The sequence below is a fragment of the Nyctereutes procyonoides genome, unplaced genomic scaffold, assembly GCF_905146905.1.
Source record: "Nyctereutes procyonoides isolate TBG_1078 unplaced genomic scaffold, NYPRO_anot_genome, whole genome shotgun sequence".
Classification (NCBI taxonomy): domain Eukaryota; kingdom Metazoa; phylum Chordata; class Mammalia; order Carnivora; family Canidae; genus Nyctereutes; species Nyctereutes procyonoides.
The window spans coordinates 8,194,792-8,209,276 of NW_026575155.1; the positions used below are offsets into that span (position 1 = coordinate 8,194,792).

A 14,485-nucleotide genomic window follows, 5' to 3' on the forward strand; every position below is an offset into this window, starting at 1 on the left:
CCTCCTGGCTGCCAGCTGGGTTCCACCAAAGAGATCAGAAAGCCAGGGCAAGTGTGGGTATTTCCTCCTTGCCACTCTGCTTTAGCATCTCAATCCCACCCCCTGACACCTGGCTCCTGCCAGGCAGCCGCTCTCCTAGGGCTGTGGCAGCTACTTCTACCCCTCAACCCAACACCCCTGGTGGACTCCCCCCATCCTGCCCCGATTAACCTGTTCTTTACTAACTTGAACCACCACAGTGGACCTGTTAGGACTGATACGACTCCGCCCTTGTCCCCTCCTTGGTCATTCCCTAGCATATTATCCTATTTTACTCTCTCAACTGTACTTGTCACTCTCTGAAATTACCTGATTCACTTACTTTTCTCAATTATCTGACCCCTCCTCACTCACTAGAGCATAAGAAGGAGGCTCATCGTGTTTAACACTCTACCCAGCGGGCTTACACCACTGCCGAGAACATAGTAAGCGTTCAATAAATAGCAAAAGAATAAATAAAGGTCTGGATGCTAGCCCACTGTCTCCGCTCAAAATACCACCTTGTTAGCAAGCGCTTCCCTGATCATCTTATATAAAACATCATCCTCCCTTCCTTCCCAGATCTCCACTCCCTCCTCCCTATCTTCTCCCCCCACCTTTTTTTTAAAGATTGAATTTATTTATTCATGAGAGACACAGAGAGAGAGAGAGGCAGAGGCACAGGCAGAGGGAGAAGCAGGGAACCCGACGTGGGACTCGATCTCTGGTCTCTAGGATCATGCCCTGAGCCAAAGGCAGGCGCTAAACCGCTGAGCCACCCGGGCTGCCCTATCTTCTCCCTCTTACTTTTTTCCTATAGCACTCTCACCTCCTGACACATGTCATATTTGTTTACAGTCTGTTGCCCCCAACAAAAAGGTGAGCCCCAAAGACAAGGTTGCCATTCCATTCACTGCTCTCCCCCTCAGAGCCTAGAACAGTGCCTGGCCCAAGTGGAGTCTCCAACACTTGTTAAAATGTATAGCCTGCAAAGTGGACAAAATTTCATGCAAAGCAATTTCGGGAATGTCCCCAACACTTATCGGGAAGACTGTAAAACCATGAAAATGCTACACACCCAAGCGAATAGGCACAGTCTTACATGACCTGACCCTGCTCCATCAGAAAGACAGCCTGGGACCCCCCTGGGAAAGAGACCTGATAACGCAGGCTAGACCTTGCCCTCAGGAAGAGAAAAGGTCTTAGAATAAGAAGAGTGGGACCCTGTGTTTATTACGACGATTGTTGCTTTAGGAAGCATGCACAGGAGCTTACCTAAGCACACGGCCACTCTAAATCCTTCCTGAAAGTGGATGGGCACCTAAATCACAAATAAATGGGACGCGAGCACGCATTCTCTGTTCTACAGTGGTGTTCCTCTTGGCAGCGGCGTTCAACTACAAGTTCATTGACAGTATACGCAGACCCAGAGCCAAGCATGGAAAGCATCACTTTTTTTTTTTTTTTTGACAGCTGCTCTCCTCCTGAGGCATATCTCTCAAAGACAGGCTTTATTCTGCAATGCCTACGTTGTCCAAATTCTATTGTGCACGCTAATTGCAGATCTGAAATAAATTCCTCCTCCCCGCCACGCCACCACCATTGATTACTCATACCTGCCCCCTCACCCTCCTAAGTTTCTAAACTGGGTAGCTATTTAAAATAATAATAATAATTAAAATATGAGCTCCTCATGCACTGAGTGTCCCGATGGTGGCATGTCACCCCTTCACGTAGCAAGATTCCTGACTATTGTAAAGGCCTAGAGAATGGGTCCCTTCCCCCTCCCCATGCCCCCCCAGCCCTCCCCAACACTGTTCCACCAAAACTGGCCAGCCACAGGATAATGAGCAACCACAGATCCTCACCCAAACATTGGCTTTTCTTCCAAGAGTGCAGATTGAGAATGCAGAGACGTTGTCCTATTTATGAACAGTGAGTCACGTCGCCGCTCCACGTCTGTTCCCTGCTCCCGATGAATGAGGGGAGGCCCCTTCCCCAAATGAGTTAATAAGCGCAGAGCGACGGTGCAAGTGTCCCCGGGGGCGGCAGTGCGCGCTCCCGGCCCCCCCCCCCAGCCCCGGGGCTGGTTCACGCCCCCCCACCCCGGGGCACCCGCGTCTCCGGGAGGCGAGGACCAGCCGCGGTCCACGGCGCGGCGCCCGGAGCCCCGCCTCGGGGTGCGCGCGCGGCCCGGCAGGTGCTCGGGGACCCGGGAGCCCCGGGAGCCCCGAGGAGCGCGCCCCCGCCCCCGCCCCCGCCCCCGCCCGCCCGGGAGCGGACCGCGCGCGGCGACCCGCGCTGCACCGGCTGCCCCGGGCCCCCGCCTCCGGGCAACAAGTGTCCGCCCTCCGCCCTCCGCCCTCCGCCCTCCGCCCGACGGCCCGGCCCTCACCCGGCACAGGCCGTCCACGAACACGCGCGGGTCCAGGTGGCAGGCGATGGTGGCGCTCGGCAGGTCCTGCAGGTCCACCTCCTCCATCTCGCAGTCGATGAAGCTCCAGTCGCCGCCGCCCTCGTCGGCCTCGGCCGCCCCCGAGAACGGCGCGAAGGGCCGCAGCGTCCCCCCGGGCTGCGCTCGCGCCTCGGCCGCCTCGGCCGCCGCCCGGAGCCGGGGCCCGGCCACGGCGTCCTCCATCCCCGCGCCCCAGCCCGCGCGCCCCCGTGCGCCCCCGTCGGCCGAGCCGGGCTCGCGCGCGCGCCCCTCGCGCTCTCCCGCCCGCCGACTCGGCGGTTAACCCCCTCCGGCTCCCGTCGCTGCCGGCGGCGCTCACCGGGGCTCCCCCGCCCCGCTCCCGACGCGGCCTCCGCGCGCAGGCCCCGCCCAGCCCCGGGGGCGGAGCTCGGGAGGGCTTAGCGGCGGGCCCTTTAAGGCCGCCCCGCCCCGCGGTCGACGGTGCCCCGCCCTTCCAGGAGAGAAAGCCAATAAGGGAACGGGGTTGTCCTCACGTGACCCTCATGCTACCGCCCTCAACCCGAAGCCTCGGGGTGGCCATACTGGTTAGGGGCAAAGGCCTGTTCGGCCAGTTCCTCTTTGCGCGCGGCTGGTGTCGGCTGCGCGGCGCCAGGCAGCGTCTTGGGCGCCGGATGGTATCTGGAGCCGCAGCGCTTCTCTGGTTCCCCAGGCGGTGACGTTTGGAGGCACGCAGGCCAACTCTGGGGGGATTTAAGCGAGATTCAGTTTTGGCTGTGGCTCCGCGGCTGTCGGCCAGCGGTTAGATGCTCACCGTATATGATCGCCTATAGACGCGGCGAGCGTTATTATATTATATAGCCTTATTTTTATGTCAGCTTATCTATCTTTGTTCAAAGCGTATATGATCAGAAGTGAGTTTTTGGGTTACCAGTAAGTGCTATGTACAAGAGGAGGGAGATAATGAAAGGAGCGAAACATCGGTCCCCACCCTTGGGGAGTTTATAGAGGGAAGGCGAGCGGCTAGTGCTTACCGTATATGATCGCATATAGACGCAGCGAGCGTTGCGCTAGGCTGTTGACGGCAATACGTTATTTTTGTATTTCAGCTTATTAGTCATTCTAGCATTGTTCAAAATTCACATAATCAGAAGTAAACTTTTGAGTTGCCACTAAGTGCTATGTACAAGAGGAGGGAGATAATGAAAGGAACAAAACATCGGCCCCTACCATTGGGGAAGTTTATAGAGGGAAGGCACAAGTTCTCGAAAAAGCTTCTCTCTCTCTCTCTCTCTCTCCCTCCCCTCCGGCAGGCAGAATAGATGGGATTCCTTCGACGTGAAAGACGACGTGATGCAGTGAAAACCGAGGTCTGAATTTCAGCTTTGCTCTTAATTACTGGGACGAGTAACTTGAGTCTTAGTTTCCTGATCTGAAAAGTGGGGTCATAGATGGTAAGAGTCGAGGAAGGGCCCAGTACATGGTAACCCTGTTTATGTGTATAGGGTCCCTTGGAAGGTGTAAAATCAGAGCTGTATTTTCTCCTAAGGTAGGCTTTCCCTATTTAGTTATGAATTGTAAGCAATTATAATAGAAAGTATATCTGGGACTCCTGGGTGGCTCGGTGGTTTAGCGTCTGCCTTTGGCTCTCTGGGCGTGATCCTGGAGTCCAGGATCAAGTCCCTCACTGGGCTCCCTGCAGGGAGCCTGCTGCTTCTTCTACCTATATCTCTGCCTCTCTCTCTGTGTCTCTCATGGATAAATAAATAAAATATTTAAAAAACATATGTCCAGCTAATAACTGAGATTTATTCAGAACATGATGTGTGCTATGATTGACATCGTGGCAATCTCACAGCGATGTGTGGCCACCAGGAGCTTAAATCCAAGTGGGGTAGTAATATGCATGCAGAGATAATTGATGAAATAGAATGTGATCTAAGGATTAAGAAATGGAGGAGCCATCCTACATTGCTGATGGGAATGTAAAATGGTGCAGCCACTTTGGAAAAACAGTCTGGCAGGTCCTGAAAAAGTTAAACATAGAGTTACTCTTGGACTCAGCAATTCCTTTCTAGGTATGAACCCAAGAGAAATGAAAATATACATCCACACAAAACCAATAGTCCAAGGTTCATAGTATTGTTATTAAAAGTAGTCCCGTTGAGCTGAATGTGGAGCCTGCCTAGGATTCTCTCTCTCTGCCCCTACTCTGCCCTTCCCCACTGGTGCTCTCTCTTTCTCTCTCTCTCAAAAATAAATAAAATAAAATAAAAATAGCCCCAAAGTGGAAACAGCCCAAAGGTTCACCAACAGATGAATGGGCAAGCCAGATGTACAGCTATACAATGAAATATTATTCAACCATAAAGAGGGATGAGATTCAGCTTTACACAGTATAACATGATACACAGTATAACATGATGAACCTTGAAAAACATTAAGCTAAGTGAAAGAAGCCAGTCACAAAAAGCCATATACTATATTATTCCATTTATATGCAATGTCCAAGAGAGGCAAATCCACAGAGATAGAAAGTAGATTAGTGGTTGTCAGGGGCTGGGAGAGGAGAGAAGATATAGTAAGTGCTGAAGGGTATTTTCTTTAAAATTTTTATCATTTATTTGAGATAGAGAGAGAGCGCAAGGAGGCAGAGCAGCAAGCAGAGGGAGAGGGAAAATCAGGCTCCCTCCCTGAGGTGGGGCTCGATCCCAGGACCCCTTGATCATGACCTGAGCCAAAAGCAGATGCTTAACTGACTGAGCTACCGAGGCGCCCGTAAAGATTTTTTTTTTTTTGGAGAGAGGTAAAGAAAATGTTCTAAAATTGGATTGTGGTGATATTTGCACAATTCTCTAAAAATACTAAAAGTCACTGAATAGTACTTCAAAGAGTTAATTTTATGGTATGTGAATTCTATCTCAATAAAGCTGGTGTTTACCAAAAGGAACATGTGCTAAAGGCCACAGGGGATCAGATGAATTGTGGCACAGTGGGTGACATTGCAGAGCTGAAAACTCTCTGTAAACTCGGCCAGACATTCTGAAAAGGGTAACAAAGGGGATGTGGCACCAGTTTTGGAAAAACAACACCCAGCCAACCTGTTGCTGGGTGGGTCTCTGTTGTCATCACCCTTAGGACAGGACGCTCTTTCAATCCTGGCTTACCCTAAGCTGCTTAGAGCAAGCAGAGAGGACCTGTGGACAATGCTCGTGAGCGGGGAAATGCACCAGGAGAAAGAAACCCGAAATGCATGCACAGCCAGCCATCGCAGCTGGCCAGCTGCTGAGCTGAGAGAGAAAGGCACAAGTTCAAGCTCAGGCGAGTGGGAAAGACAAAGTCACCTGTCCCTGACTTTGGAATGCTGTTAGCCAGCACTGAGACGCAGACACAATCACGTATTCCTCCTGTGACTTTGGATTCCCACCACTATCTCTCTCCTTTCCCTCTCCAGGCAGCAAATCAGAGACAGTGACATTTTTTTCCTAGTTGTTTGGGTGATCCCAATGATAATACCGATTTCTTTTGGGTAGCTTTTAATTAATGGGTGTAGACATAAACTAGCTCACATAATCCTCACAATCGAGTATTATGACTCCCAGTTCTTTGAACTGAGGCTCAGAGAGAGGGAATGACCCTTCCACAGGCAAACGGGCAGCAAATGGCAAAGCAGAACACCACCCCTGCTCTCATCCTGCCCTGCCTCTGCCCCTTGGAACTCAAGGACACAGAAGAAATGGGAAGGAACCAAAGAAAAACTGGGGAAAAGAAGAGGAGAGGGAAAGAAATGAAGGGATGGGAGAGGAATTTGAGAGCGAAAGTAGAAGGTGCTTGGAGTTAAAATGCAGGCCAAAGTGATGATCCTAAGGAAGGACCCGCCCTCAGGTCTCAAGGCCAGGACTGGGCATGATGGTGAGAGATGGAGAGCTCTTGCAATATCAGAGCAAAACGACGGAATCTCTCAATAATTAGGATTAACGTCACGTCTTCTGCATCTAGAGGTGTGCCTGGGTTCTTGCCCTGTTGCAGGCAGCATACTTGGTAATAAAATGTCAGATTCTTCCTTCCACTTAGAAAATAAACTTCTATAGGGATGCCTGGGTGGCTCAGGGGTTGAGCATCTTCACCTTTGGCTCAGGGCGTGATCCCGGGATCCTGGGATCGAGTCCCACATCGGGCTCCCCGCAGGGAGCCTGCTTCTCCCTCTGCCTGTGTCTCTGCCGCTCTCTCTGGGTCTCTCATGAATAAATAAATAAAATCTTTTAAAAACAAAAAACAATCTCAACAAAGAAGAAAATAAACTTTTATAGTAATTGCCATCTTCGTCATGCCTTATAAATGGAAGACAATCAGACGCCTATGTCTATGCTTTCACCGACCCTAACGCCAACGATCAGTGTGGCCTCTCCCAAGGAAGAAAAAAACAGAAAATATGCTGTCAACAGCACAGGTGGAAAGTAAGCAAAAAATGCCGCTTAACTTTGATCGCAGACGTTTCTAAGGTTGAAATGCATCAAAATTGGAGGCAATATTTTAAGAGCTGTTGTACCATCAGACAGGTACAGAATTGCTGACGTGTCCTTTGGGAACTGTTAGCTGGTCGTCTTTTTCCACCTGTGGTGATAGAATCCAAGACCTACCCCTGCTTCCCGGGAGGGCATCTAATAAAGAGCCTTCCCTTCTCCTTGGCTCGCAGGAGCAGATTCGATCCAGATGTTCAGAAACCCCGATGGGAAAAGATCAACATGGGCAAAGAGCTGCTCTCAGAGCTTCTTTTTTTTTTTTTTTTTTTTTTTTTTTTGAAATGAGGGAAGGGACACACGTTTTCACGAACATATCCTCCCATTTCCCCAGTGCATTTTCCTCCCCTAGCCCCTTCCTGCACATCAGCCCTTGTGATGACCGGATAGAAGAGAAGAGACGCTCAGAAAGCCACGGTTGGTTATTTCTGTTCTTAGCATCTGTCTCTTACATTTAGTGCAGCCCAGTTATGCAAACATGCCTGTGCCCGGATAAGCCAGCCTATTCATTTGCCAGGTGGGATAGTTTCACTGGATGACACTTTCGATTGCTTTCTATTCTGTTCTGGAAATTGAAGGGGGCCATGTGCTGTAGGCACTCGCTGAATGCTTATTAAATGAACCAACGGCATTTCTGCACGCTCGAGAAATTATAGACATTTAAACATTTTATTTAAGAGAGAAGGCAAATAGCTGACTTTCTGAGTGTCTGCTGTTACAAAGGATGAAGTGCTCCAAAGGCTGCTCAAATGAGTAAACACCTCAAACACCTCATTTGAAAATTTGGTTTTGTTACCTCCCGTAAAATGAATAAAAATATATACTGGTTTGTTGTTGTTGTTATTTTGGACTTTTTTCCCCTTTTTTTAGGGAAAGGAGCCTTCCCCCTGATCAAGCCTAATTCAGTTTCACTCTCAAAATGCACTTGTAAAATCCCTGTTATTTTCTATGGTCTTTGGATGTTTCTTAAATCAGAAAGCTAGAGTTTATAAACCAGGTTTTGAGAGAAATATTGGAATTTGATCCCTTTGCCTTTCCACATTTAGAAAGTTCCCTGGCTTCTATATCACTGTAAGTTCTCTTTCAAGGTAGCTGACACCTGTGTGGTTTTTATGGGAGTTGGGATTCTTCTGGTTGCAAGAAACCAAAACCTCTGGGGCCAGGTTTAAACAGGAGAGAATTTAAATTAAATGTACGGTGCCTTACGGTAGCCAAGGGTAGCCATGCAGCCAGGCCTCAGGAAGGCCCTAGAAACTGGACCTGGGTGGTTATCCAGGGTGCCATTTGGGCCATCTTGAGGTCATCGTGAGGTCTTCCTTTGTATTGAGCTAAAATCATGAGTCCTGTCATAGTGTTATGCAATCTCCTGTGTGGCTTCATAAGCCAGGTATATCCCTGGTCTAAGTTTCAGTTCTGTCCGTTAGTTAAATCTCTGTGGTCAAGGGGGAATCACCCACCGTCTTTGACTGCTCCTCAAATCCTCTTGTATAGAAAGGTGATGTAAATAGCTTCCTGTCAGAAGTGTTGAGGAGCCAGAAACAGTGTCCAACCTCTGTCTGGCACAGAAGAGAGGCTCAGAAGGGAAGATTATAATTATACTCCTGGCCCTGGGTCTCCCACTTGGAGACCCCCTTCTCTCTTTGGTGTTAAAGTCCTTTAACAATGAGATGACAGGTAAATAGACCTTCCCCTCTGGCCAGCTTCCAGGGAATGAATACCAGGGCAGGGTCTCCACCTGTGGGGTATGGTTATTGAAAAGACATGACTGCCAACTCACCTGTGATTGGACCCAGCCACTTGGAAGCTCCTCACTACCTCCTTTGTCTTTGGAATGTGGATTCCACTGGCATTCCGGCTCCCGGAGGTGGAGAGACACAACCTGGAGATGGTGATAGGGTGTTGGGAACACCAGTGCGGTACACGTGGCTGAACCCGGTTAGGGCCACTTTATCAACTTTTAAGATTTGGTGTTAGGGTGCAGGGACCCATTTATATGCAAGTTCTCTTGCTTATTAAACCCGCCACCTACCAGCTGTGAGTGGCCTGCCTCTTTCTTTGGTATATCCTGACCCTCTGTGTAGAGGGGCCAGTTTTAGATTACACCTGGGAAGTTCCCAAGCAGGTTGCGAACCAACAAGGTCTAGGGACCAGTGAGCTCTTATACTTATGAGCTTTTCTGTTCTTTTTTTTTTTTTTTTTTTTTTTTTTTGAGCTTTTCTCTTCTGATTGCAAGATGGATGAGACATTAACAACTGGTCCCACCTCATACCCAGTCTACTGACAGCCTGTCCTTGGTGGGCACCTATTTGTGCTGTGCCAGCCTGTCCTGAGGTCTAGCTGAAGGCATTGTCATCCTTCCAACAGGAGATATTTCCTTTTAGGGAGTGGAGTAGGACATTAGTGGTACCTCTCCCATTGCCCTTCCTCAGGGGTGGTTTTTAAGCTCTGTCATGGATTCCTTCTTTGATTTTACCCTATAGCATAGGAAAATCACATCTCATTTGCCTGTGATTTACAGCAGTGCCTGGTGTGTTAAATAATGATGATCTAATGCCCATGAATGCACATGGAACAGGGCTCAAGTGACAACACTAAGCCAGCTTCATTCAGGCCTGACCCTACCAGGGCTCTGGGGACTCTCATTCTCATTTGGAAGCTAGGAATATGGTGATCCATTAAACAGACAAAAATTCCTGTTCTCATGAACTATACTTTCTAGTGGTAGTAGTGGAAGGGGGGGCCATAAATAAGATGAATACAACATTTACATGTTGATCATAAATATAAAAAGTGTGATGATTAATACTAAGGAGCAAAAAGTAAAGAGGGCAAGAGCAACTGGGAATGTGTGTGTGTGTGTGTGTGTGTGTGTGCGCACATGCGCATGTGTGTGTGTGTACAGGAAGGGAAAGGATTTTAGCTAGGTTGGCCGGGAAAGATAATGTAAAGAGTAAAGACCTGAGTAAAGTAGAAAGAGTAAAGATAACGTAAGAGTAAAGACCTGAGGAAGGTAGAAAGCACCATACCCACTTCTAGGAAAGAACATTCCAGTCAGGGGAGCAAATGCAAAGACTCTGAGGCAGCGGCTGCCTCACCTGTTGAAGGAATAATTCAAAGGCCAGTGTGGCTGGGGTGAGTGATCAGGGCAGTGAGGAGTGTCAAGTCAGAGAGATGATAGGGTCAGGTCCTACAGGGCTTTGTAGAGCACAATGAGGACTTTGGTTTTCACCCCCATTGAGACAGGGGCCAGTGGAGAGTTTGAACAGAAATCTACTAACATGACCTGACTTTCTTATAACTATTAGGAAGGCTCACTCAGGAGCTTTCTGCACAGTACACTGTGTGGGGACAGAAGCTAGAAACCAGTCAGGAGGCTATTGTAATAACCCACGTGAGAAATGATGGGGACTTGGATCGGTATGGAAGACCCGAAATGGAGAAAAAGTGGTAAGATTCTCTATATTCTGAAGGTTCAGCCAATGGGATTTCCTTCATGCATTATTTTCCTATTGATATTACAAAATAGGATGAGCTCAGTGGCTAAAAGGACACAAAAAGTTACAGTTCTAAAGATCAGAAGTCTAGAATGGGGCAGCAGAGCTGTGTTGTTTTTGTAGAGTCTAGAAGAAAATTCATGTTCTTGTCTTTTTTTTTAAGATTTTATTTATTTATTCATAAGAGACACAGAGAGAGAGGCAGGCAGAGACATAGGCAGAGGGAGAAGCAGGCTCCATGTAGGGAGCCCGATGTGGGATTCGATCCCAGGACCGTGGGATCACGCCCTGAGCTGAAGACAGATGCTCAACCGCTGAATCACCCAGGCGTCCCTGTTCTTGCCTTTTCTTCAGGTTCTAGAAGCTACTGCATTCCTTGGCTCATGGCCCCACATCACTCCAATCCCTGCTTTCACCATCACATCTCCTTCTCTGACTCTGACCCTTCTGCCTCTCTCTTATAAAGACCTTTATGATTACGTTGGACCCACCAGAATATTCCAGAGGAATCTACCCATCTTTAGGTTCTTATCTTAATCACATCTGCAAAGATAACATACTCACAGGTTCCGGGTTTTAGCATATGGAAATCTTTGTAGGGGAGGGCGCATTATTGTATCTACCATACTTAAAGAAAGAGAGAGGACAAGGCTGATTCTGAGGCTTTGGTCTGCGTAGTCACAGGGAAGGAGCCACCTCTTACCTAAAGACTGAGAGGAGCAGGTTGGGGAGAGGGCATTATCAGGAGCTCACTTTGGGGCAGTTTAGGCTCAAGAGACCACTTAGGCTTGCAAGTAGAGCCATCCAGGAGGCAGTTAGGTAGAGAATCTGGAGTTTAGGGGAGAAGGCTGGAGGCATACATGTGGGAGATGTAGGTCTAGATAGAATGTAAAGTCATGAGGCTGTCCAGATCCCCTTTGGAGTGAGGGGAGGGGCATGAGCTCAGACATTAGTCAGCGGTGGTGCTTGGGAAGGTGGGCTGAGTGACCAGGGAAACACTGGGCAGGGGTGGTGTCCTGGAAACCGGAGACAGAGAGCTTCACGGAGGACAGAGGGGTCTTCCAAGTCCAATGCTGCCAGAAGGTTGGCTTCGAGGAGGATTGGGAACTGAGTTTTGGATTTCACACCATGGAAGTCATTACTGGTCTTGGCAAGAGAAATTTTGAAGAAATGGTGGGAGAGAAATGCCCAGTTGGGGAAAGAAGAATTGACTTCAATGAGTCTGTCTAAGTAACTGTAAAAAAGAGGCTGTGCTATAAGGGGTGGACAGAGAAAGGGATGGAAGCTGGAAGAAATCAGAGTAAGGAAAGGACTTTGCTTGTATTTACGATGGGAGGAGAAATCCAGGTCTGTGTGCTAATGGAGATGACCCAGTAGACAAAGAGAGCTTGATGACTGGGCTGAGGAGGGGGATTTCTGGAGCCATCTTTGCATATGGGAGGGAGGGCACTGGTACAAGAGTGGAGAGGTGGGTCCAGATGGGAGAATGGGATCTATTTATTGCCATTGAGAGTAGGTAGCAAGCTCAGTACAGGTGCAGGTGGGGATGGTGAAAGTTCCCTGTGGTTGCTCCCGTCTTCGCAGTGAAATAGGAAGTGACACCATCATCTGAGGGTGAGGATGAGGAGTGTGGCATTGAGAGTTTAAAGGCAAGAGAAGAAAATTTGAAGTAGTCTTCCAGGAATGTGGAAGAGTGACTACACTAGGGAAAGGTAGGAGGATAACAAATGTAGCATGGTATAATATATGCACACAGTATGTACATATATGTGCACGATTATAATATATACATATGCATCAATAGATGTCAACAAATATATTTATATATAATATGTATAATATATACTACAAAATAATCACAATCAACAGTATCAAATATATGCGATATGTAATATTACCAGTTATCAATATAAGTTCATCTGTTGTCTATGAATATAGAAATATATCCAGATAATATATGTAATAACATACTAATAAACTACATTATATAATTAAAAACATTTATTTGTATATTATGCCTCCACTCTATTCATAAGTACACATGATGCTTTTTATAAAACATACATAGAAATGGATATATTGAAAGTGTAAGAGAAATAAATACAAATTTAAATGTTTATTTTATTTATTTTTAAAGATTTTATTTATTTATTTGAGAGAGAGAGACAGAGAGAGCAGGAAACCCAGGGGAAGAGGCAGAGGGAGAGTCAGACTCCCTTCTGAGCAGGGAGCCCTATTTGGGCTCAATCCCAGGACCCTGGGATCATGACCTGAGCCTAAGGCAGATGCTTAACTGACTGAGTCACCCAGGTCACCCTATTTTATTTTATTTTATTTTATTTTTTTAGCCCCAACATGGGGCTTGAACTCACAACCTGGAGATCAATAGTCACATGCCCCACTGACTGAGCCAGCCAGATGCCCCTTATGCTTATTTTTACCCTCATCTTTTCTAACTTGGAGGATCAAAAGAGCCAAGTCTTTATCAACCATCGAAAATATTCTGTTTTCTCAAAACTCTTCTGTAACTCTGTTACCTATTAACGATGTCTTATTGAGAGTGATGTGATTAAAAGTGCTTCATCCTTTTGGGAAATCATAATGAGCCACATGGTGGGTATTATGTACTCCGCTTACTAAATCAGGATATTCATGTTTGAATCCCATCTGCCAAACATGCCAGGGTTTGTTATTATTTATTATTACTATTACGTGATGCAATTAGTAATTTTCCGTGCTCCTTGATGTCAGTGAGTTGCCCTTGCAAATTAATTGGAAGTTACTCATTTTTATATGTTTCACAAATGCGTTTTGAAATGCACAGAATCCCTTGGAAGCTTTTTAACAGGTTAGGAAATGGTGTTTCCAAGTTTTAAAGTGTGAGCTGTGAGAGCTCTGATAGATGTCACACATCGTTTGTTGGCAGTAAAATCACTAATGATAGAAACCTTTCCAAACTACTGTTTTCAAAATGTTCTCCCCATAGTGCATGTTTCTGGCGAAAAGTGGTTCTTTTCTCATTCACTATTAAAAGTCGCCTTGACCCTGAAGGGCCAGGTTAAGTTTATATATTTATTTTAAACGAGTGACAAGGTGCAAAGTCCATCAGTTGGTTGGCCGTTGCTCCCACCCCGGGGTGAAGTGCCGGCTCTGGCCCTTTGTCTCTGCCCACCAAGCATACCATTGTCTAGCAGGCATCTTTATAGGGCACTTGTCCATTTTCATGAGGATTAGTTTGGTTAAAAATCTGCAAATTCTCTTCATGGGAACTTGGGATCTGCAGGAACAGCAAAATTTGGAAAGCAGAGAAGGTGTGAAGAGCTGTGTCAACCCACGCCACCTGGAGCTCCAGCTGCCCCCTTCAGGGTGCCTTGAGCATCCTCATGGCACCTGCCAGTCTGGCTCCTGCAGCGAGAATGTGTACCAGGGTTAATCCACATGGCAAAGCAGCACAACATTCCTTCCTCCCTTTTCTTTCTTTCTTTCTTTCTTTCTTTCTTTCTTTCTTTCTTTCTTTCTTTCTTTCTTTTTCTCTTTCTTCCTTTTCTTTTAAAGATGGAAACCAATATAAACAAAAGTCCCAGTATTTTTCACTCATCCCAATGAGTGACCTTGACCTAGTAGGGCAAATAGAATGCATGAAACTCCATCAGGGACTGCTTCTTCCACCTGGATTGTCTCACTCTGACCTGGGATTGTGATTTCTGACTGTGGGTTGTATGGGGCTTTAGAAAACTCTGCCCCTTCCACCTCCCCAGCTCATGACTGGCGTCTGACATAAAGGCTAATTTCCAAGGAACACATCAGATCAAAAGGCCAACATGAAAGTCATCATCTTTCCCAACAAACCCGCTCATCCCACTGTGTTCTGTTTCAATTCACATTCTGCCATCTGCCCAGTCACCAGGGAAGAAAGCAGTTCTGGAAACTGTTCCCTCCACCTTACACCCTCCTCCCCCATTCCCCACTCCAGGTGACCCGTCACGACATTCTGTCCACGCTTCCTGTGGAATACTACTGGCTGAGTTTACCCCATTGTC

General features: G+C 47.4%; 1 protein-coding gene across 2 annotated transcripts in view; it reads right to left on the reverse strand.

Annotated features, from left to right (window-relative positions):
* Positions 1-2,671, reverse strand: part of RCAN1 (regulator of calcineurin 1) — a 93,439-nt gene extending 90,768 nt beyond the window's left edge. Inside the window, exon 1 of one of the 2 annotated variants that reach the window (XM_055313506.1) lies at positions 2,414-2,671. In XM_055313506.1, coding sequence (XP_055169481.1) covers positions 2,414-2,656 — 243 coding nt within the window. In that variant the 5' untranslated portion in view covers positions 2,657-2,671. Of the gene's footprint in view, positions 1-1,886; positions 1,910-2,413 lie in introns of those variants that run through there. The other variant, XM_055313508.1, reaches the window with a different exon arrangement.
* Between the last annotated feature and the right edge of the window lie 11,814 nt (positions 2,672-14,485).